The sequence below is a fragment of the Pristiophorus japonicus genome, chromosome 23 (genome assembly GCF_044704955.1).
Source record: "Pristiophorus japonicus isolate sPriJap1 chromosome 23, sPriJap1.hap1, whole genome shotgun sequence".
Lineage (NCBI taxonomy): Eukaryota > Metazoa > Chordata > Chondrichthyes > Pristiophoridae > Pristiophorus > Pristiophorus japonicus.
This window is the reverse complement of record NC_091999.1, coordinates 52071416-52097439: the sequence shown is the minus strand read 5'-3', so window position 1 is coordinate 52097439 and position 26024 is coordinate 52071416. Positions and strand designations below refer to the sequence as shown.

General features: G+C 48.5%; 1 protein-coding gene and 1 long non-coding RNA gene across 3 annotated transcripts in view; both read left to right on the top strand.

Annotated features, from left to right (window-relative positions):
* Window positions 1-1968, top strand: part of LOC139235663 (uncharacterized) — a 43170-nt gene extending 41202 nt beyond the window's left edge. For both annotated transcript variants that reach the window (XR_011588492.1, XR_011588493.1), the window contains one exon: window positions 1647-1968. This is a non-coding gene — a long non-coding RNA (uncharacterized lncRNA). The remainder of the gene's footprint in view (window positions 1-1646) is intronic.
* A 56-nt stretch (window positions 1969-2024) lies between these two features.
* On the top strand, window positions 2025-23326 carry LOC139235541 (zinc finger protein 271-like). The gene is made up of 2 exons (XM_070866601.1): window positions 2025-2848; window positions 22095-23326. Exons 1-2 carry the CDS (start codon window positions 2108-2110, stop codon window positions 22971-22973), a joined length of 1620 nt encoding a protein of 539 aa, XP_070722702.1. The 5' UTR covers window positions 2025-2107; the 3' UTR covers window positions 22974-23326.
* Window positions 23327-26024: the final 2698 nt, after the last annotated feature.

Genomic DNA, 26024 nt, shown 5'->3' with positions numbered 1-26024 from the left:
CCCCCTCAGAATCTTACACGTTTCAATAAGATCACCTTTCATTCTTCAAAACTGCAATGAGTACAGGCCCAACCTGCTCAATCTTACTTAAGACAACCCCTTCATCTCAGGAATCAACCTCGTGAGCTTCTCTGAACTGCTTCCAATGCAAGTATAGCCCTCCTTAAATAAGGAGATCAAAACTGTACGCAGTACTCCAGGTGTGGTCTCACGAACACCCTGTACAATTGTAGCAAGACTTCTCTACTTTTATACTCCATTCCCCTTCAATAAAGGCCAACATTCCATTTACCTTCCTGATTACTTGCTGTACCTGCATGCTAACTTTTTGTGTTTCATGCACAAGGACCCCCAGATCCCTCTGTACCGCAGCATTTTGTAGTCTCCATTTAAATAATATTTTGCTTTATTATTCTTCCTACCAAAGTGCATAACCTCACATTTTCCCACATCATACTCCATCTGCCAAATTTTTGCCCACTCACTGAGCCTGTCTATAACCCTTTGCAGATTCTTTGTGTCCTCCTCACAACTTGCTTTCCCACCTATCTTTGTATCAGCAGCGTATTTGGCCGCAGTGCACTCCGTCCCTTCATCCAAGTCATTAAGATAGATTGTAAATAGTTGAGGCCCCAGCACTGATCCCTGTGGCACCCCACTAGTTACAGTTTGCCAACCTGAAAATGACCCATTTATCTGTGTTTTCTGTTAGTTCGCCAATCCTACATCTATGCTAATATATTACCCCCAACCCTGTGAGCTCTTATATTGTGCAGTAACCTTTTATCTGGCACCTTATCGAATACCTTCTGGAAATGCAAATACACAACTGCTACTGGTTCCTTTTCATCCACCCTGCTCGTTACATCCTCAAAGAATTCGAGCAAATTTGTCAAACCTGATTTCCCTTTCATAAAACCATGCCGTCTCTGCTTGACTATTATGATTTTCTAAATGTCCTGCTACTATTTCCTTAATAATGGACTCCAGCATTTTCCCAATGATAGATGTTAGGCTAACTGCTCTATAGTTTCCTGCTTTCTCTCTCCCTCCCTCCCTTGTTGAATAGGGGTGTTACATTTGAGGTTTTCCAATCCACTGGGACCTTGCCAGAATCCAGGGAATTTTGGTAGATTACAACCAATCCATCCACTTTCTCTGCAGCCACTTCTTTTAAGACCCCAGGATGCAGGCCATCAGGTCCAGGGGACGTCCACCTTTAGTCCCAATAGTTTGTCTAGTACTTTTTCTCTCGTGATAGTGATTGTTTTAAGTTCCTCGCTCCCTGTGACTCCTTGATTATCTATTATTATTGGGATGTTTTTAGTGTCTTCCACCGTGAAGACCACACAAAATATTTGTTTAAAGTCTCTGCCATTTCCCTGTTTCCCATTATTAATTCCCCGTCTCATCCTCTAAGGGACCGATGTTTATTTTAGCTATCTCTTCCTTTTTATATATCTGTAGAAGCTGTGACTGTATTTATATTTCTTATCAGTTTACTCTCAATCTATCTTCTCCCTCTTTATTATTTTTATTAAGTCAATACTTAAAATCACACAGCAGAAGGAAAGAATGTTCCATAGAAACTAGAATTGTCTTTTCTGAATTTCGATCCTGTACTTACAGTGATGACTTTTGTAAAGTCCTTTTGCAGGGTGTGAGAAGGGGAGGATTTGAAGGAGGGAAACTCAAACTAAACCTCACGTCAAGATCTGATAGAGTCACTCGATTCATCAGGACTTGAATATCATCGGCCTTTGAATGTGGAAGGAGAAATGTTTGTTTATTCTGTCTGTGGGGAAAGATTACAAACATCAGTGTGACTGAAAAAGCACTGAGACACACACACCCGAGTGAGAGTGTTTCAGTGCACTGATTGTGGAAAGAGCTTTAACCCGTTACACAGCCTGAAAAACCATCGCACCATTCACAGCGGGGAGAAACTGTAAACGTGTTGTGTGTGGAGGAGGCTTCAACTGATCATCCAACCTGGAGACGGAAGCACACCCGCACCACGGAGAAACCGCGGAAATGTGGGGACTGTGGGAAGGAATTCAGCTGCCCGTCTGCACTGGAAATTCATCAACACATTCACACCGGGGAGATGCCGTTCACCTGCTCCGTGTGTGGGAAGCCATTCATTCATTCATCCGAACTGCTGAAACACCAGCTTGTTCACACTGGGGAGAGGCCATTTACCTGCTCAGAGTGTGGGAAGCGATTTACTCAGCCATCCAGCCTGGTGAAACACCAGCGAGTTCACACAGGGGAGAGGCCGTTCACCTGCCCCGTGTGTGGGAAGCGATTCATTCATTCATCCGAACTGCTGAAACACCAGCGAGTTCACACCGGGGAAAGGTCGTTCACCTGCCCCGTGTGTGGGAAGCAATTCACTGGGTCATCCAACCTGCTCAAACACCAGCGAGTTCACACCGGGGAGAGGCCATTCACCTGCTCAAAGTGTGGGAAGGGATTCACTCAGTCATCTCACCTGCTGCAACACGACCGAGTTCACACGAGGGAGAGGCCATTCACCTGCTCAGAGTGTGGGAAGCGATTCACTCAGCCATCCAGCCTGGTGAAACACCAGCGAGTTCACACTGGGGAGAGGCCGTTCACCTGTTCTGAATGTGGGAAAGGATTCACTCAGTCATCCGACCTGCTGGCACACCAGCGAGTTCACACTGGGGAGAGGCCGTTCACCTGTTCTGAGTGCGGGAAGGGATTCACTGTGTCATCCAGTCTGCTGAGTCACCAGCGAGTTCACACTGGGGAGAGGCCGTTCACTTGCTCTGAGTGTGGGAAGGGATTCGCTCGGTCATCAAACCTGCTGAAACACCAGCGAGTTCACAAGTGACTGCAGGGGTTGGATTCTGCTATCATTGCTGCTGTTAATCACATCCCGACTGAATCGTGTCCATTCCGACAGTTGAAGTTTGTTTCTGATGATAATAACCCCTATAACTGGGCTGGAATATAATATTTTGATGTTTCAATAACAGAGTGTGTCGATAGTTAATGTTCCAAGATAAGAGGAGACTAATTGATGTCCTGTTATTGAGTGCACCATTTTGGGGCCTTTCCTCCTTTCTAACTCTGGATTATTTCAGTTCTCATACCTTTGGTTACTCTCGTGGAAAAGTGCCAGTTCCCCATACCTTCCAGAGTGCGTCTCCGAGACTTGGTATTGAGGGAACGTGTCGATAAGATGCCTTGGATCACTGAACACAAAACCCAGTCTGTAAATCACTTTCAGATACTGGACTTAGCGTGTGTCCCACAGCATCTCTCTCACCTTCGATGTGTGAATGGAGCATCACGCCTGCAAACCTGGGTTCAATTTAAATTTGAATCCACTCAGAAAATGTATTTAAGAAAATACAGATCACATGAAATAATTGGCAACGTTTTCAAGTCAACAAGATGAACAAGTAAATACATCCCGGCCCAATATTCCAGCTCTGCCTTCACAGGAGAAAGTCTGTTATCAAACTCCTCGAGTAGACAGAATTGAGAACAATGCTAACTCTAAGAATATCTATCATCTGTTGTAAATATCTTTCAAATCCCAACTGATGCAATCTGGTTTTCCTTTCAGTTGAAGTGAATGGAAGATGTGAGGGGTGTTGGCATCGGGAACTCGGTTAATTCAGCTTCTGAAAGGTGTTCATGTTTAGTACATTCCATATCGGGGAAAATGTGGTTGTTATCATTAGAGAAAGATTTCACTGAGCAACAGTTGGTGTTTGCAACCAACTGGCCGTGGATATTTTCATCATAGAATGTTTAGATTAGAAATATTGTGTTAGAATAAGAAAAGTTCAGACACAAGTGATTTGTGCTTGCCACAGAAAGACCAGTATTTTACGTGCTTCAACATACATCAACAATGTTAGAAGAAAATGCAGACTTGTGTCTCTGGACTATGCCGTAGCCAAAGACGACCATATCAGGCAATGCCAGTTCCAGTTGGATCAGAGGTTGATGGCATAGCAAAAGATTCAGCAGTTAAAACAAAATTATCTCCAGTTATCTGCAAACATCGAATGTCGCAGCATGCTGACAAAGTTGGACTTAAGAATTTAAAGTATTGAGTTAAATTATTGGGATCCATTGTTATAGAATTGAATTGTTATAGAATGGAAAAGTAGTGAAGTTATGCTAAACTTGTATCGAACCTTGGTAAGACGTTGTGTGTGCAATTCTGGTCACCATATTATAAAAAGGATATAGAGGCACTGGAGAGGGTGCAGAGAAGATTTACAAGGATGATACCAGAAAGGCGAGCGGATACCATCTGGGAAAGGATGGACAGGCCGGGTTTCTCTCCTCTTGAAAAAAGAAGGCTGAGGGGTGAGCTTATGTCTTTAAAATGATGAAGGGTTTTGATTGAGTAGACACAGTGTTTCCACTTGTGGGGACCAGCATAATTAGAGGTCATCAACATAAGATAGTCACCAAGAAATCAAATAGGGAATTCAGAAGAAACCTCTACCCAGAGAGTGGTGAGAATGTGCAACTCGCTGCCACAGGGAGTGGTTGAAGCGAATAGTATCGATGCATTTAAGGGGAGGCGAGACAAGTATATGAGGGAGAAGGGAATCGAGGGTTATATGGATATAGTTAGATGAGGAAAGAAGGGAGGAGGCTCGAGTGGAGCATAAACGCCGGCATGGACTGGTTGGGCCGAATGGCCTGTTTCTGTGTCGTATATCCAATGTAATCCTATTGTCCAAGTCACACTGCTCGAAGGGGAAGATAAATGACTTGCATCCAAACGCAATTGTTACTTTTGTCTTCTTTGTAAAATGACAAAGTCTGGGCATAATTAGTTTGTGAAATTAAAACATTTTCTAAATAAATATATATATATATATATATATATATTGCTAAGCGTCGCTGGTCAAACACATGGGAAGGAAAATTTAGCTGAAAATTGTGATAATTAAGTTTTATTTTTGAAAAAGTCCCGTCTCTGTGGTTCTGTCCAAACGATGTATTCAGAAATAATATTTTGGGGGTGACTGTTGTGCTAAAGGTAACTAACATCATTCCTCTTGTAGACTGAATTGCTCTCTGGCATATTTTGGAGAATAAAAGGTCCAAGAAGAGGTTCGGTTAAATAAAATTAAACAAAGAAACTGGGTCAAAACTTGGTGGGAATGTTTGATCGATGTTTTAAAGACAGTATGATACATAGAAACATAAACATCGAAAATAGGTGCAGGAGTAGGCCATTCGGCCCTTCTAGCCTGCACCGCCATTCAGTTAGTTCATGGCTGAACATGCAACTTCATTACCCCATTCCTGCTTTAATGATAATATTGTATTAGACAGTAAAGTTCCTCTGGGCTCATGAATGAAATGGTGAACACTGTATAAAATTTAATGAGAGGAAATGAGTGAGGATATAAGAGGAAAACAGGAAAGTTACACCTTGTGAAAATATAGTTACAAGGTTCGATTGGGATATGACTTGGCCAACTTAGAATTTAAAAAAACCTAAAACTTTTGTCAGCAACGAGAATTAAATCAAGGCATCAGCAGTTGAAACCACATGCTGTTTTATCGTTATCCTGTGACATAGTTACACAAAGGTCAGAAAGGGGAAGATAAAGGACGACAGTTTGTAAGGCAGACTCAGGATGACCTAAAATAAGGGAAACTGCAATCAGACAACTAAGGCTGACAGAGATAAGCGCAGATCTAAAACCTATGGCCTTGCGATGTGTAAAGAATTTATTGTTTTTAACTTAATCAACTAACCTGAGATCCTGTGAGACTTTGTAACAATGTGACTTATTCCTGCAACTAACTGATGACATTAATTTCATTACACTTAATACACGGAGCCTGTTTACTTGTGTGTATAAATATGTGCGATATCTTGTGTTGGGGGAGTGACCAGCTCATCCGGTGATTGAGCAGCTGCTACCCCTTTCGCCTTTTGGCTAAGATCATGCGTAACTGACCTGACAGGAGAGTAACCATGACCCCAAAGTGGTTCTCCCTGGATCAGGAAGGTGGTTCTCCTATGCTTTTTGGAAATAGGAGGTGGGTGGGATGGATTGACCCATCCACCTTCACGGAGGTGTGTGGGGGGCCTGACCCATCCACCTCCATGGCACGAACCTGGTATTGCAGTACTTCCAGGAACGGTGCAGTGGCTCTCGGCCTTTTGGCTAAGAGCATTGGAGCAGAGTGATCCTTGATGTGTGCAAGGTGACCTCTGGCGTTTGTGATTTGACAAAGAATTGGAAAGATTGGCTACGAATTAAAAAAAATATATAATAAAGAGAGTGCGACAAGCGAAGAAAGTGCGAGAGGAAGGCGAATGGAATGTTGGCCTTCATTGCGAGAGGGATGGAGTACAAAAGCAGGGAGGTCCTTCTGCAACTGTACAGGGTATTGGTGAGGCCGCATCTGGAGTACTGCGTGCAGTTTTGGTCACCTTACTTAAGGAAGGATATACTAGCTTTGGAGGGGGTACAGAGACGATTCACTAGGCTGATTCCGGAGACGAGGGGGTTACCTTATGATAGATTGAGTAGACTGGGTCTTTACTCGTTGGAGTTCAGAGGATGAGGGGTGATCTTATAGAAACATTTAAAATAATGAAATGGATAGACAAGCTAGAGGCATTGATGGGGGAGACTACAACTAGGGGGCACAGTCTCAAAATACGGGGAAGCCAATTTAAAACCGAGTTGAGAAGGAATTTCTTCTCCCAGAGGGTTGTGAATCTGTGGAATTCTCTGCCCAAGGAAGCAGTTGAGGCTAGCTCATTGAATGTATTCAAATCACAGATAGATAGATTTTTAACCAATAAGGGAATTAAGGGTTACGGGGAGCGGGCGGGTAAGTGGAGCTGAGTCCACGGCCAGATCAGCCATGATCTTATTGAATGGCGGAGCAGGCTCGAGGGGCTCGATGGCCTACTCCTGTTCCTAATTCTTATGTTCTTAATTGTCTGAGTCCAACTCGGGGTCGAGGAAATTACAGCCCCGCACGGGCCCAGAGCCCAGAACCCACCTCCCTGGGGGCCCCGCACGGGCCCAGAGCCCACCTCCCCGGGGGCCCCGCACGGGCCCAGAGCCCACCTCCCCGGGGGCCCCGCACGGGCCCAGAGCCCACCTCCCCGGGGGCCCCGCACGGGCAGAGGGCCCAGAGCCCACCTCCCCGGGGGCCCAGGGCCCAGAGCCCACCTCCCCGGGGGCCCCGCACGGACCCAGAGCCCACCACCCCGGGGGCCCCGCACGGGCCCAGGGCCCAGAGCCCACCTCCCCGGGGACACCGAGCCCCGAGCCCACCTCCCCGGGGGCCCCGAGCCCACCTCCCCGGGGACACCGAGCCCCGAGCCCACCTCCCCGGGGGCCCCGAGCCCACCTCCCCGGGGACACCGAGCCCAGAGCCCACCTCCCCGGGGGCCCAGAGCCCACCTCCCCGGGGGCCCAGGGCCCAGAGCCCACCTCCCCGGGGGCCCCGCACGGGCCCAGAGCCCACCACCCCGGGGGCCCCGCACGGGCCCAGGGCCCAGAGCCCACCTCCCCGGGGACACCGAGCCCCGAGCCCACCTCCCCGGGGGCCCAGAGCCCACCTCCCCGGGGGCCACGAGCCCACTTCCCCGGGGGCCCCGAGCCCACCTCCCCGGGGACACCGTGCCCCGAGCCCACCTCCCCGGGGGCCCCGAGCCCACCTCCCCGGGGACACCGAGCCCAGAGCCCACCTCCCCGGGGACCCCGAGCCCACCTCCCCGGCGACACCGAGCCCCGAGCCCACCTCCCCGGGGACACCGAGCCCCGAGCCCACCTCCCCGGGGACACCGAGCCCAGAGCCCACCTCCCCGGGGGCCCCGAGCCCACCTCCCCGGGGGCCCCGAGCCCACCTCCCCGGGGGCCCCGAGCCCACCTCCCCGGGGACACCGAGCCCACCTCCCCGGGGGCCCCGAGCCCACCTCCCCGGGGGCCCCGAGCCCACCTCCCCGGGGACACCGAGCCCACCTCCCCGGGGACACCGAGCCCAGAGCCCACCTCCCCGGGGGCCCCGAGCCCACCTCCCCGGGGACACCGAGCCCAGAGCCCACCTCCCCGGGGGCCCCGAGCCCACCTCCCCGGGGACACCGAGCCCACCTCCCCGGGGACACCGAGCCCACCTCCCCGGGGACACCGAGCCCAGAGCCCACCTCCCCGGGGGCCCAGAGCCCACCTCCCCGGGGGCACCGAGCCCACCTCCCCGGGGACACCGAGCCCAGAGCCCACCTCCCCGGGGACACCGAGCCCACCTCCCCGGGGACACCGAGCCCAGAGCCCACCTCCCCGGGGACACCGAGCCCAGAGCCCACCTCCCCGGGGACACCGAGCCCAGAGCCCACCTCCCCGGGGACACCGAGCCCACCTCCCCGGGGGCCCCGAGCCCACCTCCCCGGGGGCCCCGAGCCCACCTCCCCGGGGGCCCCGAGCCCACCTCCCCGGGGACACCGAGCCCACCTCCCCGGGGGCCCCGAGCCCACCTCCCCGGGGGCCCCGAGCCCACCTCCCCGGGGGCCCCGCACGGGCCCAGAGCCCACCTCCCCGGGGGCCCCGCTCGGGGAAAGGCCGGAGCCGCAGGTTGTTGTTCGGGGCCTGAGACCCACAGCGGGTGTGTGTGAAGCGGATAATGCGGAGTGTTGTGTCTCGGGCGGGCGGGCGGGGCCTGGGCCCACACTCGGTGTGTGTGAAGCCCGCGGTCCCCCGGGGTTTATTAACCCGCTCCCTCCCTCCGCCCATCTCAGCCGCTGCCTCAGACACAGCCGCCCCACCGCGCATGCTCAGCTCACACTGCCCGGGTGATTGACGGCGGCTTCGGGCCAATAGGAAGAGCGGGGGCGGGGCCGAAGGACCGAGTGGGAGGCGGGTCCTCCAACCAATCGGAGTGTGCGAGAGGCGGGGCTGAGCCCGGATCTCCTGCACTGAGCATGTGCGGGCGGCGCCGGCGACAGTTGGTGGAGCCCGGATGATGTCGGTTGTTGGCGCGGGGCAGGAATTGGAGCCGCGCGTGGGGCTGGTTAGCGTCATAAACACGTGGTGTAGGGCCCAGGGCCAATCACAGCCCAGAGGCTGACCCCGGGCTTGACCCGCGGTGACAGGCCCGGGGTCAGCGGGGTCACCGGCCGCCAGCTGGGATTTGGGAAGGAGGAAAAATGGGAGACATTCTAAAGGAAATGGTGCAATTTTCAGGTGAACACAAAGCTGTGAGGGGCAGGGTCCGCTGATCAATCTGTTCCAGCATTAATAGCAGTATAGAGTACAACAAGCAAGTTCTGGTCAACCTTTATCTCTCACTAGTTACGCTCAGATATTGAGGGTTGGCCTCAATTCTGGGACATCAATAATAACTTTCAAAACCAGCAATGTTCAAAGGGAACATTTTCTGATATTTTGGGGCAGGTGCAGGGAGTGGATCTTTCAGTGAGTCGGACAGGCTCGATGGGCCGAATGGCCTCATTCTGTGCCGTATGATTCCCTGAAATGGAGAGAGTCAGGGAGTGAGTGGTCAGGGAGAGCCCATCACCAAAACAGGGAGATATTACAGATATATAGGGAGGGTCAGAGTGTATAAAGAGGTGACGGGAGCACAGACACCCAGAGTCAGTACCTTCCGGGGAGGGGAACCAGTGAGTGTAGAACTGAACCCAGCCAGAGTCAGTACCTTCAGGGCAGGGGAACCAGTGAGTGTCGAACTGAACCCAGCCAGAGTCAGTACCTTCAGGGGAGGGGAACCAGTGAGTGTAGAACTGAACCCAGCCAGAGTCAGTACCTTCAGGGGAGGGGAACCAGCGAGTGTACAACTGAACCCAGCCAGAGTCAGTACCTTCAGGGGAGGGGAACCAGGGAGTGTAGAACTGAACCCAGCCAGAGTCAGCACCTTCAGGGATGAGGCACAGAGGTTCAGGGAGGGAGTTCCAGAGCTTGGGGTCTCGGCAACAGAAGACAAGGCCACCAATGGTTGAGCGATTATAATCAGGGATGCTCAGGAGGGCAGAATGAGAGGAGCACAGACATCTCTGGTGGTTGTGGGGCTGGAGGAGATTACAGAGATAGAGAAGGGCGAGGCCAAGAAGGGATTTGTAAACAAGGATGAGAATTTTGAAATCGAAGCGTTGCTTAACCGTGAGCCAGTGTCGGTCAGCGAGCACAGCGGGTGATGGGTGAACGAGACTTGGTGCGAGTTAGGACACGGGAAGCCGAGCTTTAGATGAGGTGAAGATTACGTGGGGTAGAATGTAGGAAGCCAGCAAGGAGTGTGTTGGAATAGTCAAGTCTAGAGGTAACCGAGGAATGGACGAGGGTTTCAGCAGAGGGTGAGCTGAGGCAGGGATGGAGACGGTCGATATTACACAGGTGGAAATAGGCGGTCTTGGTTTTCTGGGGATATGTGGTCACAACATTCTGGATAAGATCATCCGCCATTTTCATAGAATGAAAGGGCAGGAGGCCATTCGGCCCATCTTGCCTGTGCTGGCTCTATGGTAGAGCTATCCAGTTAGTTCCACTCCCCTGCTCTTTCCCCATAGCTCTGCAAATATTGTCCCTTTAGTAATTATCCAATTCACTTTTGAAAGCCACTATTGAATCTGCTTCCACCGCCCGATCAGGCAGTGCATTCCAGATTGCAACAACTCGCTGCTTATACAATGGTTCCTCATGTCGCCTCTGCTTCTTTTGCCAATCACCTGAACTCTGTGTCCTCTGGTTACCGACCCTTCTGCCACTGGAAAGTGTTTCTCCTTATTTATTCTATTAAAACCGTTCATGATTTTGAACACTCTATAAAACCTCCTCTTAACCTTTTCTATTCCAAGGAGAATTACCGCAGCTTCTCCAGTATCTCCACATAACTGAAGTCCCTCCTCCTTCGTACCATTCTAGTAAATCTCTTCTGTCCCTCTCTAAGGTGTAGATACCATTCTGAAAGTGTGGTGCCCAGTGTTTATAAAGGTTGAGCAGAACTAAACATCAAATGCTGCTATTTGTGTGATGGGGTTTAGACGGACGAGGTTTATCCAGTCAGTTGGATGTGAGCTGAAACATGTGCACTTGGAGCGGGGAGCCAGGGATACGCTGTGTAACCGGGCACAGACACTCTGCACAGCCCACACATCACTTGTTTCCCACTTGTCCCAGAAGGATGTATTAAATGCAACAATTCATTTGATTTGACTTTAAATAGTTTTGTTTATAAATTGAATCATGCTTCTCTAATTTTAATTCTTAACTCAGATTCACGGCCCCATTTTATTTCTTCCTCTGAGCCTCTCAACTTAATCTGGCAGCGTAATGTTGGCGAGTGGTGATTGATTGTCCTGGGAACCAACAGGAAGAGAGGTCAGAGGCCGGAGGGCCCAGGGAGCAGCGTGTTCTGCAACCAATCGCGGTGCTTGAGGGGTGGATCCTGAGTTGGCCTGTCAGGTGAGTCTGTGTGAACCCCTGTTCAACTATTCATGTTTTAAAGTTAAATCGAGATTTCTTTTGTCAGCAAAACAGTTTAATACTTGTCAGTATTTTGTTTCCCTGGAGTTCCTATTATGAGTTTCAGACACTTCAGTGCCAAGTGGACCAGGTGTTTAAAGGTCATTCATTTCCCTCATGTCGCTGTTAGTTAAAGATACAGAGATTGATTTCCCTTCATTATGCATCTTTTGTAAGTAAACAAAAATCCTTTCTGTTAGCAGTGAGTCACATTCTGCACTGGGGGAGAGGGCTGGTGGCTTCAGGCTTTAAAATTCTCATCCTCTTGTTCAAATCCCTCCAAGGCCTCGCCCCTCCCTATCTCTGTAACCTCCTCCAGCCCGCCAATCCTCTTAATAAGGAGAAACAATTTTCAGTGTCAGAAAGTTCAGTGACCAGAGGCACAGATTGAATGTGATTGGTAAATGAACCAGATGCTACATGAGGGACTAATGAAGCAGTGAGATGTTCTGGCCTGGAACGCACTGCCTGTTAGGGTGGTGGAAGCAGATTCACTTGTAACTTTCGAAAGAGATAAACATGAGTTTAAAAAACTTTCAGCGTTATGGGGCAAGAGTAGGACAGGAGTCCCCTGAGTGCATTTCGCTCGCTAACCGGTTTTCAGTTCTGGATACTGATGAGGGCGATGGTTTCTCTGGGGAGTACAGCCAGAGCCATGTCCACGACACCGTGGGTGGCTCAGCTGCACAGGGCGGGGAGGAAGAAGAGTGGAAGAGCAATAGTGGTGGTGGATTTGATAGGGGAACAAACAAGCGCTTCTGCAGGCACAGACATGATTCCAGGATGGTATGTTGCCTCCCTGGTGCCAGGGTCAAGGATGTCACTGAGCGGCTGCAGGACATTGTTGAGGGGGGAGGATGAACATCCAGAGGTTGTGGTCCACATCGGGACCAATGACATCGGTAGAAAGAGGGATGAGATCCTGCAGGCAGATTTTAGGGAGCTAGGAAAGAGATTAAAAAACAGGACCTCAAAGGTAGTAATGTCCGGAATACTCCCGGTGCCACGTGCTGGTGAGTACAGAAATAAGAGGATAGAGCAGATGAATGCATGGCTGGAGTTTGGTGCAGGAGGGAGGACTTTAGATTCCTGAGGCATTGGGAGTATTTCTGGGGGAGGTGGGACCAGTACAAGCCGGACAGGTTGCACCTCAACAGGACCGGACAATATCCTCACTGGGGTTTTGCTAGTGTTTGGAAGGCAGAGGAAACAAAGGCTAGAACATAGACAATAAGGGAGTTTGGCAGCGCTAAATGTCAGTGCCAGTGTGTTTCAATGAGATCACCTCTCATTCGTCTAAACTCCAGAGAGTATAGGCCCTTCTACACAAACTCTCATCAGAAGACAGCTCTCTCATCCCAGGAATCAATCTTGTGAACCTCTGTTGCACCATCTCCAAGGCAAGTATATCTTTCCTTCGATAAGGAGACTGAAACTGCCCAGTACTCCAGGTGTGGTCTCACCAAGGCCCTGTACAATTGTAGCAATAGATCCTTACTCTTATACTCCACCCCCTTACTGCTTGCTGTACCTGCATGCTCGCTTTCTGTGTTTCTTGCACAAGGACACCCAAATCTCTCTCGACACCAACATTTAAAGTTTCTCACCATTTAAAAGATATTCTGTTTTTCTATTCTTCCGACCAAAGTGAATAACCTCACATTTCCCGACATTGTACTCAATCTGCCACCTTACTGCCCATTCACATCGTCTGTCTATATATCTTTGCACTCTTGTGTTCTGCTCACAGCTTACTGTCTCACCGAGCTTTGTATCGTCAGCAAATATTACACTGGGTCCCTTTATCTAGGTCATTAATATAGATTGTAAATAGCTGAGGCCCCAGCACTGATCCTTGCTGCACCCCACGTGTTACAGCCTGCGGGAAGCCCCGCCCCTCACACACTCCAATTGGTTGGAGGACCAACCGCCCATTCGGTCCTCCAGCCCCGCCCCACTCTTCCTATTGGTGGGGAGCTGCCGTCAATCACCCGGGCAGTGTGAGCTGAGCATGTGCAGGCGGCGGTGGCAGACGCTGACACAGGAGGTGAGCGAGATCCAGGGAGCGGGTTAAAGAAACACTGGGGACAACAACACCGAGTGCAGCCCCCGGGCCCAGATATAAACCGGGGAACATTCTCCCCACACCGGGGGGGGGATATAAACCGGGGAACATTCTCCCCACACCGGGGGGGGATATAAACCGGGGAACATTCTCCCCACACCGGGGGGGGGGGATATAAACCGGGGAACATTCTCCTCACACCGGGGGGGATATAAACCGGGGAACATTCTCCCCACACCGGGGGGGGGGGATATAAACCGGGGAACATTCTCCCCACACCGGGGGGGGATATAAACCGGGGAACATTCTCCCCACACCGGGGGGGGGGGATATAAACCGGGGAACATTCTCCCCACACCGGGGGGGGATATAAACCGGGGAACATTCTCCCCACACCGGGGGGGGATATAAACCGGGGAACATTCTCCCCACACCGGGGGGGGGGATATAAACCGGGGAACATTCTCCCCACACAATGGGGGGGGGATATAAACCGGGGAACATTCTCCCCACACCGGGGGGGGGATTTAAACCGGGGAACATTCCCCCACACCGGGGGGAGGGGAGTGGATATCAACCGGGGAACATTCTCCCCACACCGGGGGGGGGGATATAAACCGGGGAACATTCTCCCCACACAATGGGGGGGGGATATAAACCGGGGAACATTCTCCCCACACCGGGGGGGGGGATATAAACCGGGGAACATTCTCCCCACACCGGGGGGGGCGGATATAAACCGGGGAACATTCTCCCCACACCGGGGGGGATATAAACCGGGGAACATTCTCCCCACACCGGGGGGGGATATAAACCGGGGAACATTCTCCCCACACCGGGGGGGGGGATATAAACCGGGGAACATTCTCCCCACACCGGGGGGGGGGATATAAACCGGGGAACATTCTCCCCACACCGGGGGGGGGATATAAACCGGGGAACATTCTCCCCACACCGGGGGGGGGGATATAAACCGGGGAACATTCTCCCCACACCGGGGGGGGGATTTAAACCGGGGAACATTCCCCCCACACCGGGGGGGGGCGGGATACAAACCGGGGAACATTCTTCCCACACCGGGGGGAGGGGGGGGATACAAACCGGGGAACATTCTCCCCACACCGGGGGGGGGGGATATAAACCGGGGAACATTCTCCCCACACCGGGGGGGGGGATATAAACCGGGCAACATTCTCCCCACACCGGAGGGGAAGATATAAACCGGGGAACATTCTCCCCACACCGGGGGGAGGTGGTGATATAAACCGGGGAACATTCTCCCCACACCGAGGGGGGGGGATATAAACCGGGGAACATTCTCCCCACACCGGGTGGGGATATAAACCGGGGAACATTCTCCCCACACCGGGGGGGGATATAAACCGGGGAACATTCTCCCCACACCGGGGGGTGATATAAACCGGGGAACATTCTCCCCACACCGGGGGGGGGATATAAACCGGGGAACATTCTCCCCACACCGGGGGGGGATATAAACCGGGGAACATTCTCCCCACACCGGGGGGAGGGGGGGGATATAAACCGGGGAACATTCTCCCCACACCGGAGGGGAAGATATAAACCGGGGAACATTCTCCCCACACCGGAGGGGAAGATATAAACCGGGGAACATTCTCCCCACACCGGGGGGAGGTGGTGATATAAACCGGGGAACATTCTCCCCACACCGGGAGGGGGGATATAAACCGGGGAACATTCTCCCCACACCGGGGGGGGGGGGATATAAACCGGGGAACATTCTTCCCACACCGGCGGGGGCGGGGGAGGGAGGATTTCAACTGGGGAACATTCTCCCCACACCGGGGGGGGATATAAACCGGGGAACATTCTCCCCACACCTGGGGGGGATATAAACCGGGGAACATTCTCCCCACACCGGAGGGGTGATATAAACCGGGGAACATTCTCCCCCTGCCTGCCGGGTCCTGGGTCCGCTCCAGCCCGAAGGAGCGGTCAGTGCATGCGCTGTGTCTGCCTCAAACTCTCGGAGCGTCTGTAAATCAACGAGAAATAGTAATGGACCAGGGAGCGTCTGTAAATGAAGGAGCAATGGTGACTCAGCAGGGAGCGTCTGTAAAGAATTCTAGAATCACAGAATATTGCAGCACAGAAGGGGGCCATTCGGCCCATCGAGTCTGTGCCGATACTTTCGGGGAGCAATCCGGTTATCCCACTTCCCCCGCTCTTTCCCTAAATCCCTGCAATATCATTCTGCTTCAAGTCTTTGTCCAATTCACTTTTGAAGGCTACTATTGACTCTGTCTCCACCGCTCCGTCAGGCAGTGCATTCCAAACCCTAACCACTCCTTGTGGGAAAATGGTTTTCCTCATGTGACCTCTGTTTTTGCCAGTCGCCTCAAATCTGTGCCCTCTGGTTATCAGTGTTAGAAACAGTTTCTCTATTTATTCTATCTCATCTTCATGATTTTTAACACCTCTATCAATTCTCGTCTTAACCTTCTCTGCCCCAAGGAGAACAATCCCAGCTTCTCCAGTCTCCACATAAATGAAGTTCCTCATCCCTGGCACCATTCCAGTAAATGTCTTCTGTCCCCTCTCCAAAGCCTTTGTGTCCTTCCTGAAGTGTGCGCAGAATTGGACCCAATCCTCCAGCTGGGCTCGAGCGAGTGTTTTATATAGCTTTAGCATAACTTCCCGACTTTATTACTCTGTGCCTCGATTTATAAAGCCAGGATCCTTTACGTTTTATTAACAGCTTTGTTAACCTGTCCTGTGACCTTCAAAGATTTCTTAAAATCTTTCAATATTTCAAAAAATGTAGCAGAAATGGAGAGTGGTCAGGGTGCGTCTGTAAAGGAAGGAGAAATGGAGAGTGGTCAGGGAGCGTCTGTAAAGGAAGGAGAAATGGAGAGTGGTCAGGGAGCGTCTGTAAAGGAAGGAGAAATGGAGAGTGTTCAGGGAGCGTCTGTAAAGGAAGGAGAAATGGAGATTGGTCAGGGAGCGTCTGTAAAGGAAGGAGAAATGGAGAGTGGTCAGGGAGCGTCTGTAAAGGAAGGAGAAATGGTGACTGGGCACGAAGCTTCAATTTTAAAATTCTCATCCTTGTTTTCAAATCCCTCTGTGGCCTCGCCCCTCCCTATCTCTGTAACCTCCTCCAGCCCTACAACCCTCCAGGATCTCTGGCCTCCTGCACATTCCTGCTTTTAATCACACCACCATTGCTGGCCATGCCTTCAGCTGCCTAGGCCCTAAGCTCCAAAATTCCCTCCCTCCTCCTTTAACACCCTAAGAACGTAAGAAATAGGAGCGGGAGTAGGCCATTTGGCCCCTCGAGCCTGCTCCGCCATTCCATAAGATTATGGCTGATCTGATCATGGACTCAGCTCCACTTCCCTGCCCGCTCCCCATAACCCTTTACTCCCTTATCGTTCAAAAATCTGTCTATCTCCACCTTAAATATATTCAATGACCCAGCCTCCACAGCTCTCTGGGGCAGAGAATTTCACAGATTTACAACCCTCTGAAAGAAGAAATTTCTCCTCATCTCAGTGCTAAATGGAAGGCCCCTTATTCTAAGACTATGTCATTTACTTTTAGTTTCCCCTATGAGTGCAAATATCCTCTCTGAATCCACCTTATCGAGCCCCCTCACTATCTTGTATGTTTCAATAAAATCACCTCTCATTCTTCTGAACTCCAATGAGTATAGGCCCAAACTATTCAACCTATCTTCATAAGACAACCTCCTCATATCCGGAATCAACCGAGCGAACCTTCTCTGACAGCCTCCAATGCAAGTATATCCCTACTTAAATAAGGTGACTAAAACTGTACGCAATACTCCAGGTGTGGCCTCACCAATACCCTGTACAGTTGTAGCAGGACTTCTCTGCTTTTATACTCTATCCCCCTTGCAATAAAGGCCAACATTCCATTTGCCTTCCTGATTACTTGCTGTACCAACATACTAACTTTTTGTGTTCCATGCACAAGGACCCCCAGGTCTCTCTGTACTGCAGCACTTTGCAATTTTTCTTCATTTAAATTATAATTTGCTTTTCTATTATTTCAGCCAAAAGTGGATAACCTCACAGTTTCCCACATTATACTCCATCTGCCAAATTTTTGCCCACTCACTGAGCCTTTGCAAATTTTTTGTGTCCTCCTCACAATTTGCTTTCCCACCCATCTTTGTATCATCAGCAAACTTGGCTACATTACACTCTGTCCCTTCATCCAAGTCATTAATATGGATTGTAAATAGTTGAGGACCCAGCACCGATCCCTGCGGCACTCCACTAATCACTGTTTGTCAACTGGAAAATGACCCATTTACCCTGACTCTGTGTTTTCTGTTAGTTAGCCAATCCTCTATCCATGCTAATATATTACCCCCAACCCAGTGAGCTTTTGTCTTGTGCAGTAACCTCTTATGTGGCACCTTATCGAATGCCTTCTGGAAATCCAATTACACCACATCCACTGGTTCCCCCTCATCCATCCTGCTCATTACATCCTCAAAGAACTCCAGCAAATTTGTCAAACCTGATTTCCCTTTCATAAAACCATGCTGACTCTGCTTGATTGAATCATGATTTTCCAAATGTCCCATTACTGCTTCCTTAATAATGGACTCCAACATTTTCCCAACGACAGATGTTAGGGTAACTGGTCTATAGTTTCCTGCTTTTGGTCTGCCTCCTTTTTTAAATAGGGGCGTTACATTTGTGGTTTTCAAATCTGCTGGGACCGCCCCAGAATCCAGGGAATTTTGGTAGATTACAACCAATGCTTCAACTATCTCTGCAGCCATTTCTCTTCAGACCCTGGCATGTAAGGCATCAGGTCCAGGGGACTTGTCCGCCTTTAGTCCCATTATTTTACCTCATACCACTTCATTACTGATAGTGGTTGTATTAAGTTCCTCCCTACCTATAGCCCCTTGGTTATCCACTATTGGGATGTTTTTAGTGTCTTCTACCGTGAAGACCATTACAAAATATTTGTTCAACGTCTCTGCCATTTCCCTGTGCTCCATTATTAATTCCCCAGTCTCATCCTCCAGGGGACCAACATTTACTTGAGCCACTCTTTTCCTTTTTAACACTCTTTGAAATGTGCCTCTTTGACAATCGGTGCCAAATTCTATCTGATAATGCTCCTGTGAAGCACCAGGGGCCATTTTACAGAGTTATTTCAAGGCTGAGATAGATACATTTTTGGTGTTTGGGGAATCGAGGGATATGGAGATCGGGCGGGAAAGTGGAGTTGAGGTTGATGATCAGTCATGATGTTATTGAATGGTGGAGCAGGCTCGAGGGGCCGTATGGCCTACTCCTGCTCATAACTCTTATGTTCTTAAAGGTGCTATATAAATGAAAGTTGTTGTTGTCTAGAAAGGAAGGAGAAATGGTGATGGGTCAGGGAGAGCATTTGATCAGAACTGGGAGATGTGGCAGATGGACAGCTTATAGGGAGCGATAGAGTGAGGGAAAGGAGAGAGAGAGAGAGACCATGTACACAAGAAATGAACTGTAAAGTTGGGTGGGGAAGAGGAGGTGGGGAATTGACAGCAGACAAAAGGAGGCACAATGGGAGAAGGGAGAGTAATAAAAGACATATACAAAATAAAAAGACTTGCATTTATTTCGCACCTTTCACCACCACCAGATGCCCCAAAGCCCTTTACAGCCAATTAAGTTCTTTTTGAAGTGTAGTCACTATCGTAATGTAGGAAACGCAGCAACCAATTTACAATGTTATAATGACCAGACAATCTGCTTTACTGATGTTAAGGGAAAATATTGGCCAGGACATCGGGGATAACTCCCCTGTTCTGCTTGAAATAGTGCAATGGGATCTTTTACGTCCACCTGAGAGAGCAGACGGGGCCTCGGTTTAACATCTTATCCAAAAGACAGCACCTCCGACAGTACAGCAGTCCCTCAGCACTGCACTGGAGCATCAGCCGAGATTTTTGTGTTCATGTCTCTGGAGTGTGACATCAACCCACAACCTTGTGATCCAGAGGCAAGTGTGTTACCCACTGAGTCACAGCTGACACAAATACTGACATAGTTAGAGCAGGTTAGCTCAGTTGGAGATGTTAGATGATGCATTACAAATCAATGCTTAGATATTTTGTCTATTCCTCAAAATCAGTAACATTTTGGAACGTTCAGGTCAAGGTTCACAGATTAACAATAAGAAATAGGAGCAGGAGTAGGCCATTGGATCCCTCGAGCCTGCTCTGACATTCAATAAAATCATGGCTGATCTGATCTTGACCTCAACTCCACTTTCCTGCCTGCTCCCCATAACTCTTGACTCCCCTATATTTCAAAAATCTGTCTATCTCCCCTTTAAATATATTGACTGACTCAGTCTCCACAGCTCTCTGGGGTAGAGAATTCCAAAGATTCACCACCCTCAGAGAAGAAATTCCTCCGCATCTCCATTTTAAATGGGCGACCCCTTATTCTGAAACTATGCACCCTAGTTCTAGATTCCCCCACGAGGGGAAACATCCTCTCTGCTTCTACCCTGTCAAGCCCCCTCAGAATCTTACACGTTTCAATAAGATCACCTCTCTTTCTTCGAAACTCCAATGAGTACAGGCCCAACCTGCTCAAGCTTACTTCACAAGACAACCCCTTCATCTCAGGAATCAACCTCGTGAGCCTTCTCTGAACTGCTTCCAATGCAAGTATATCCCTCCTTAAATAAGGAGACCAAAACTGTACGCAGTACTCCAGGTGTGGTCTCAGAAACACCCTGTACAGTTGTAGCAGGACTTCTCTACTTTTATACTCCATTCCCCTTCAATAAAGGCCAACATTCCATTTGCCTTCCTGATTACTTGCTGTTCCTGCATGCTAACTTTTTGTGTTTCATGCACAAGGACCCCCAGATCCCTCTGTACCGCAGCATTTTGTAGTCGCCATTTAATAATAGTTTGCTTTTTTATTCTTCCTACCAAAGTGCATAACCTCACATTTTCCCACATTATACTCCATCTGCCAAATTTTGGCCCACTCACTGAGCCTGTCCATAACCCTTTGCTGATTCTTTGTGTCCTCCTCACAACTTGCTTTCCCACCTATCTTTGTATCAGCAGCATATTTGGCTGCAGTGCACTCCGTCCCTTCATCCAAGTCATTAATATAGATTGTAAATAGTTGAGGCCCCAGCACTGATCCCTGTGGCACCCCACTAGTTACAGTTTGCCAACCTGAAAATGACCCATTTATCCTGACTCTCTGTTTTCTGTTAGTTAGCCAATCCTACATCGATGCTAATATATTACCCCCAACCCTGTGAGCTCTTATATTGTGCAGTAACCTTTTATCTGGCACCTTATCGAATACCTTCTGGAAATGTAAATACACAATTGCTACTGGTTCCTCTTCATCCACCCTGCTCGTTACATCCTCAAAGAATTCGAGAAAATTTGTCAAACGTGATTTCCTTTTCATAAAACCATGCCGTCTCTGCTTGACGATTATGATTTTCTAAATGTCCTGCTATTTCCTTAATAATGGACTCCAGCATTTTCCAAATGATAAATGTTCGGCTAACTGCTCTATAGTTTCCTGCTTTCTCTTTCCCTCCCTCCCTTGTTGAATAGGGGTGTTACATTTGAGGTTTTCCAATCCACTGGGACCTTGCCATAATCCAGGGAATTTTAGTAGATTACAACCAATCCATCCACTTTCTCTGCAGCCACTTCTTTTAAGACCCCAGGATGCAGGCCATCAGGTCCAGGGGACGTCCACCTTTAGTCCCAATAGTTTGTCCAGTACTTTTTCTCCAGTGATAGTGATTGTTTTAAGTTCCTCACTCCCTGTGACCCCTTGATTATCTATTATTATTGGGATGCATTTAGTGTCTTCCACCGTGAAGACCACACAAAATATTTGTTTAAAGTCTCTGCCATTTCCCTGTTTCCCATTATTAATTCCCTGTCTCATCCTCTAAGGGACCGATGTTTATTTTAGCTATCTCTTCCTTTTTATATATCTGTAGAAGCTGTGACTGTATTTATATTTCTTGTCAGTTTACTCTCAATCTATCTTCTCCCTCTTTATTATTTTTATTAAGTCAATACTTAAAACCACACAGCAGAAGGAAAGAATGTTCCATAGAAACTAGAATTGTCTTTTCTGTATTTCGATCCTGTACTTACAGTGACGACTTTTGTAAACTCCTTTTGCAGGGTGTTAGAAGGGGAGGATTTGAAGAAGGGAAACTCAAACTAAACCTCACGTCAAGATCTGATAGTCACTCGATTCATCAGGACTTGAATATCATCGGCCTTTGAATGTGGAAGGAGAAATGTTTGTTTATTCTGTCTGTGGGGAAAGATTACAAACATCAATGTGACTGAAAAAGCAGAGACCCACACACCCGAGTGAGAGTGTATCAGTGCATTGATTGTGGAAAGAGCTTTAACCAGTTTCACAGCCTGAAAAAGCAACGCATCATTCACAGCGGGGAGAAACTGTAAACGTGTTGTGTGTGGAGGAGGCTTCAACTGATCATCCAACCTGGAGAGACGGAAGCACACCCGTACCACGGAGAAACCGTGGAAATGTGGGGACTGTGGGAAGGTATTCAGCTTCCAGTCTGCACTGGAAATTCATCAACACATTCACACTGGGGAGAGGCCGTTCACCTGCCCCGTGTGTGGGAAGCCATTCATTCAGTCATCCGAACTGCTGAAACACCAGCTTGTTCACACCGGGGAGAGGCCATTTACCTGCTCAGAGTGTGGGAAGCGATTTACTCAGCCATCCAGCCTGGTGAAACACCAGCGAGTTCACACAGGGGAGAGGCCGTTCACCTGCCCCGTGTGTGGGAAGCGATTCATTCAGTCATCCGACCTGCGGAAACACCAGCGAGTTCACACCGGGGAGAGGTCGTTCACCTGCCCCGTGTGTGGGAAGCGATTCACTGGGTCATCCAACCTGCTCAAACACCAGCGAGTTCACACTGGGGAGAGGCCATTCACCTGCTCAAAGTGTGGGAAGGGATTCACTCAGTCATCTCACCTGCTGCAACACGACCGAGTTCACACGAGGGAGAGGCCATTCACCTGCTCAGAGTGTGGGAAGCGATTCACTCAGCCATCCAGCCTGGTGAAACACCAGCGAGTTCACACTGGGGAGAGGCCGTTCCCCTGCTCTGATTGTGGGAAAGGATTCACTCAGTCATCCGACCTGCTGGCACACCAGCGAGTTCACACTGGGGAGAGGCCGTTCACCTGTTCTGAGTGTGGGAAGGGATTCACTGTGTCATCCAGCCTGCTGAGTCACCAGCGAGTTCACACTGGGGAGAGGCCGTTCACCTGCTCTGAGTGTGGGAAGGGATTCGCTCGGTCATCAAACCTGCTGAAACACCAGCGAGTTCACAAGTGACTGCAGGGGTTGGATTCTGCTATCATTGCTGCTGTTAATCACATCCCGACTGAATCGTGTCCATTCCGACAGTTGAAGTTTGTTTCTGATGATAATAACCCCTATAACTGGGCTGGAATATAATATTTTGATGTTTCAATAAAAGAGTGTGTCGATAGTTAATGTTCCAAGATAAGAGGATACTAATTGATGTCCTGTTATTGTGTGCACCATTTTGGGGCCTTTCCTCCTTTCTAACTCTGGATTATTTCAGTTCTCATATCTTTGGTTACTCTCGTGGAAAAGTGCCAGTTCCCCATACCTTCCAGAGTGCCTCTCCGAGCCTTGGTATTGTGGGAAGGTGTCGATAACATGCCTGGGAGCCCTGAACACAAAACCCAGTCTGTGAATCACTTTCAGATACTGGACTTAGCGTGTGCCCCACAGCATCTCTCTCACCTTCGATGTGTGAATGGAGCATCACGCCTGCAAACCTGGGTTCAATTTAAATTTGAATCCACTCAGGAAATGTATTTAAGAAAATACAGATCACATCAAATAATTGGCAATGTTTTCGAGTCAACAAGATGAACAAGTAAATGCATCCCGGCCCAATATTCCAGCTCTACATTCACAGGAGAAAGTCTGTTATCAAACTCCTCGAGTAGACAGAATAGAGAACAATGCTAACTCTAAAAATATCTAGCATCTGTTGTAAATATCTTTCAAATCCCAACTGATGCAATCTAGTTTTCCTTTCAGTTGAAGTGAATGGAAGATGTGAGGGGTGTTGGCATCGGGAACTCGGTTAATTCAGCTTCTGAAAGGTGTTCATGTTTAGTTCATTCCATATCGGGGAAAATGTGGTTGTTATCATTGGAGAGAAATTTCACTGAGCAACAGTTGGTGTTTCCAACCAACTGGCCGTGGATATTTTCATCATAGAATGTTTAGATTAGAAATATTGTGTTAGAATAAGAAAAGTTCAGAGACTAGTGGTTTGTGCTTGCCACAGGAAGACCAGTATTTTACGTGCTTCTAACATTGTTGATGTATGTTGAAGAAAATGCAGACTTGTGTCTCTGGACTATACCGTAGCCAAAGACGACCATATCAGGCAATGCCAGTTCCAGTTGGATAAGAGGTTGATGGCATAGCAAAAGATCCAGCAGTTAAAACAAAATTATCTCCAGTTATCTGCAAACATCGAATGTCGCAGCATGCTGACAAAGTTGGACTTAAGTATTTAAAGTATTGAGTTAAATTATTGGGATTGATTGTTATTGAATTGAATTGTTATAGAATGGAAAAGTGGTGAAGTTAGGCTAAACTTGTATCAAACCTTGGTAAGACTTTGTGTGTGCAATTCTGGTCACCATATTATAAAAAGGATATGGAGGCACTGGAGAGGATGCAGAGAAGATTTACAAGGATGATACCAGAAAGGCGAGCGTATACCTATCGGGAAAGGATGGACAGGCCGGGTTTCTCTCCTCTTGAAAAAAGAAGGCTGAGGGGTGAGCTTATGTCTTTAAAATGATGAAAGGTTTTGATAGAGTAGATACAGTGTTTCCACTTGTGGGGATCAGCATAATTCGAGGTCATCAACATAAGATAGTCACCAAGAAATCAAATAGGGAATTCAGAAGAAACCTCTACCCAGAGAGTGGTGAGAATGTGGAACTCACTGCCACAGGAAGTGGTTGAAGCGAATAGTATCGATGCATTTAAGAGGAGGCTAGACAAGTATATGAGGGAGAAGGGAATCGAGGGTTATATGGATATAGTTAGATGAGGAAAGAAGGGAGGAGGCTCGAGTGGAGCATAAACGCCGGCATGGACTGGTTGGGCCGAATGGCCTGTTTCTGTGTCCTACATCCGATGTAATCCTATTGTCCAAGTCACACTGCTCGAAGGGGAAGATAAATGACTTGCATCCAAACACAATTGTTACTTTTGTCTTCTTTGTAAAATGACAAAGTCTGGGCATAATTAGTTTGTGAAATTAAAACATTTTCTAAATATATATATATATATATATTGCTAAGCGTCGCTGGTCAAACACATGGGAAGGAAAATTTAGCTGAAAATTGTGATAATTAAGTTTTATTTTTGAAAAAGTCCCGTCTCTGTGGTTCTGTCCAAACGATGTATTCAGAAATAAGATTTTGGGGGTGACTGTTATGCTAAAGGTAACTAACATCCTTCCTCTTGTAGACTGAATTGCTCTCTGGCATATTTTGGAGAATAAAAGGTCCAAGAAGAGGTTCGGTTAAATAAAATTAAACAAAGAAACTGGGTCAAAACTTGGTGGGAATGTTTGATCGATGTTTTAAAGACAGTATGATACATAGAAACATAAACTTCGAAAATAGGTGCAGGAGTAGGCCATTCGGCCCTTCTAGCCTGCACCGCCATTCAATTAGTTCATGGCTGAACATGCAACTTCAGTACCCCATTCCTGCTTTAATGATAATATTGTATTAGACAGTAAAGTTCCTCCGGGCTCATGAATGAAATGGTGAACACTGTATAAAATTTAATGAGAGGAAATGAGTGAGGATATAAGAGGAAAACAGGAAAGTTACACCTTGTGAAAATATAGTTACAAGGTTCGATTGGGATATGACTTGGCCAACTTAGAATTTAAAAAAACCTAAAACTTTTGTCAGCAACTAGAATTAAATCAAGGCATCAGCAGTTGAAACCACATGCTGTTTTATCGTTATCCTGTGACATAGTTGCACAAAGGTCAGAAAGGGGAAGATAAAGGACGACAGTTTGTAAGGCAGACTCAGGATGACCTAAAATAAGGGAAACTGCAATCAGACAACTATGGCTGACAGAGATAAGCGCAGATCTAAAACCTATGGCCTTGCGATATGTAAAGAATTTATTGTTTTTAACTTAATCAACTAACCTGAGATCCTGTGAGACTTTGTAACAATGTGACTTATTCCTGCAACTAACATGACATTAATTTCATTACACTTAATACACGGAGCCTGTTTACTTGTGTGTATAAATATGTGCGATATCTTGTGTTGGGGGAGTGACCAGCTCATCCGGTGA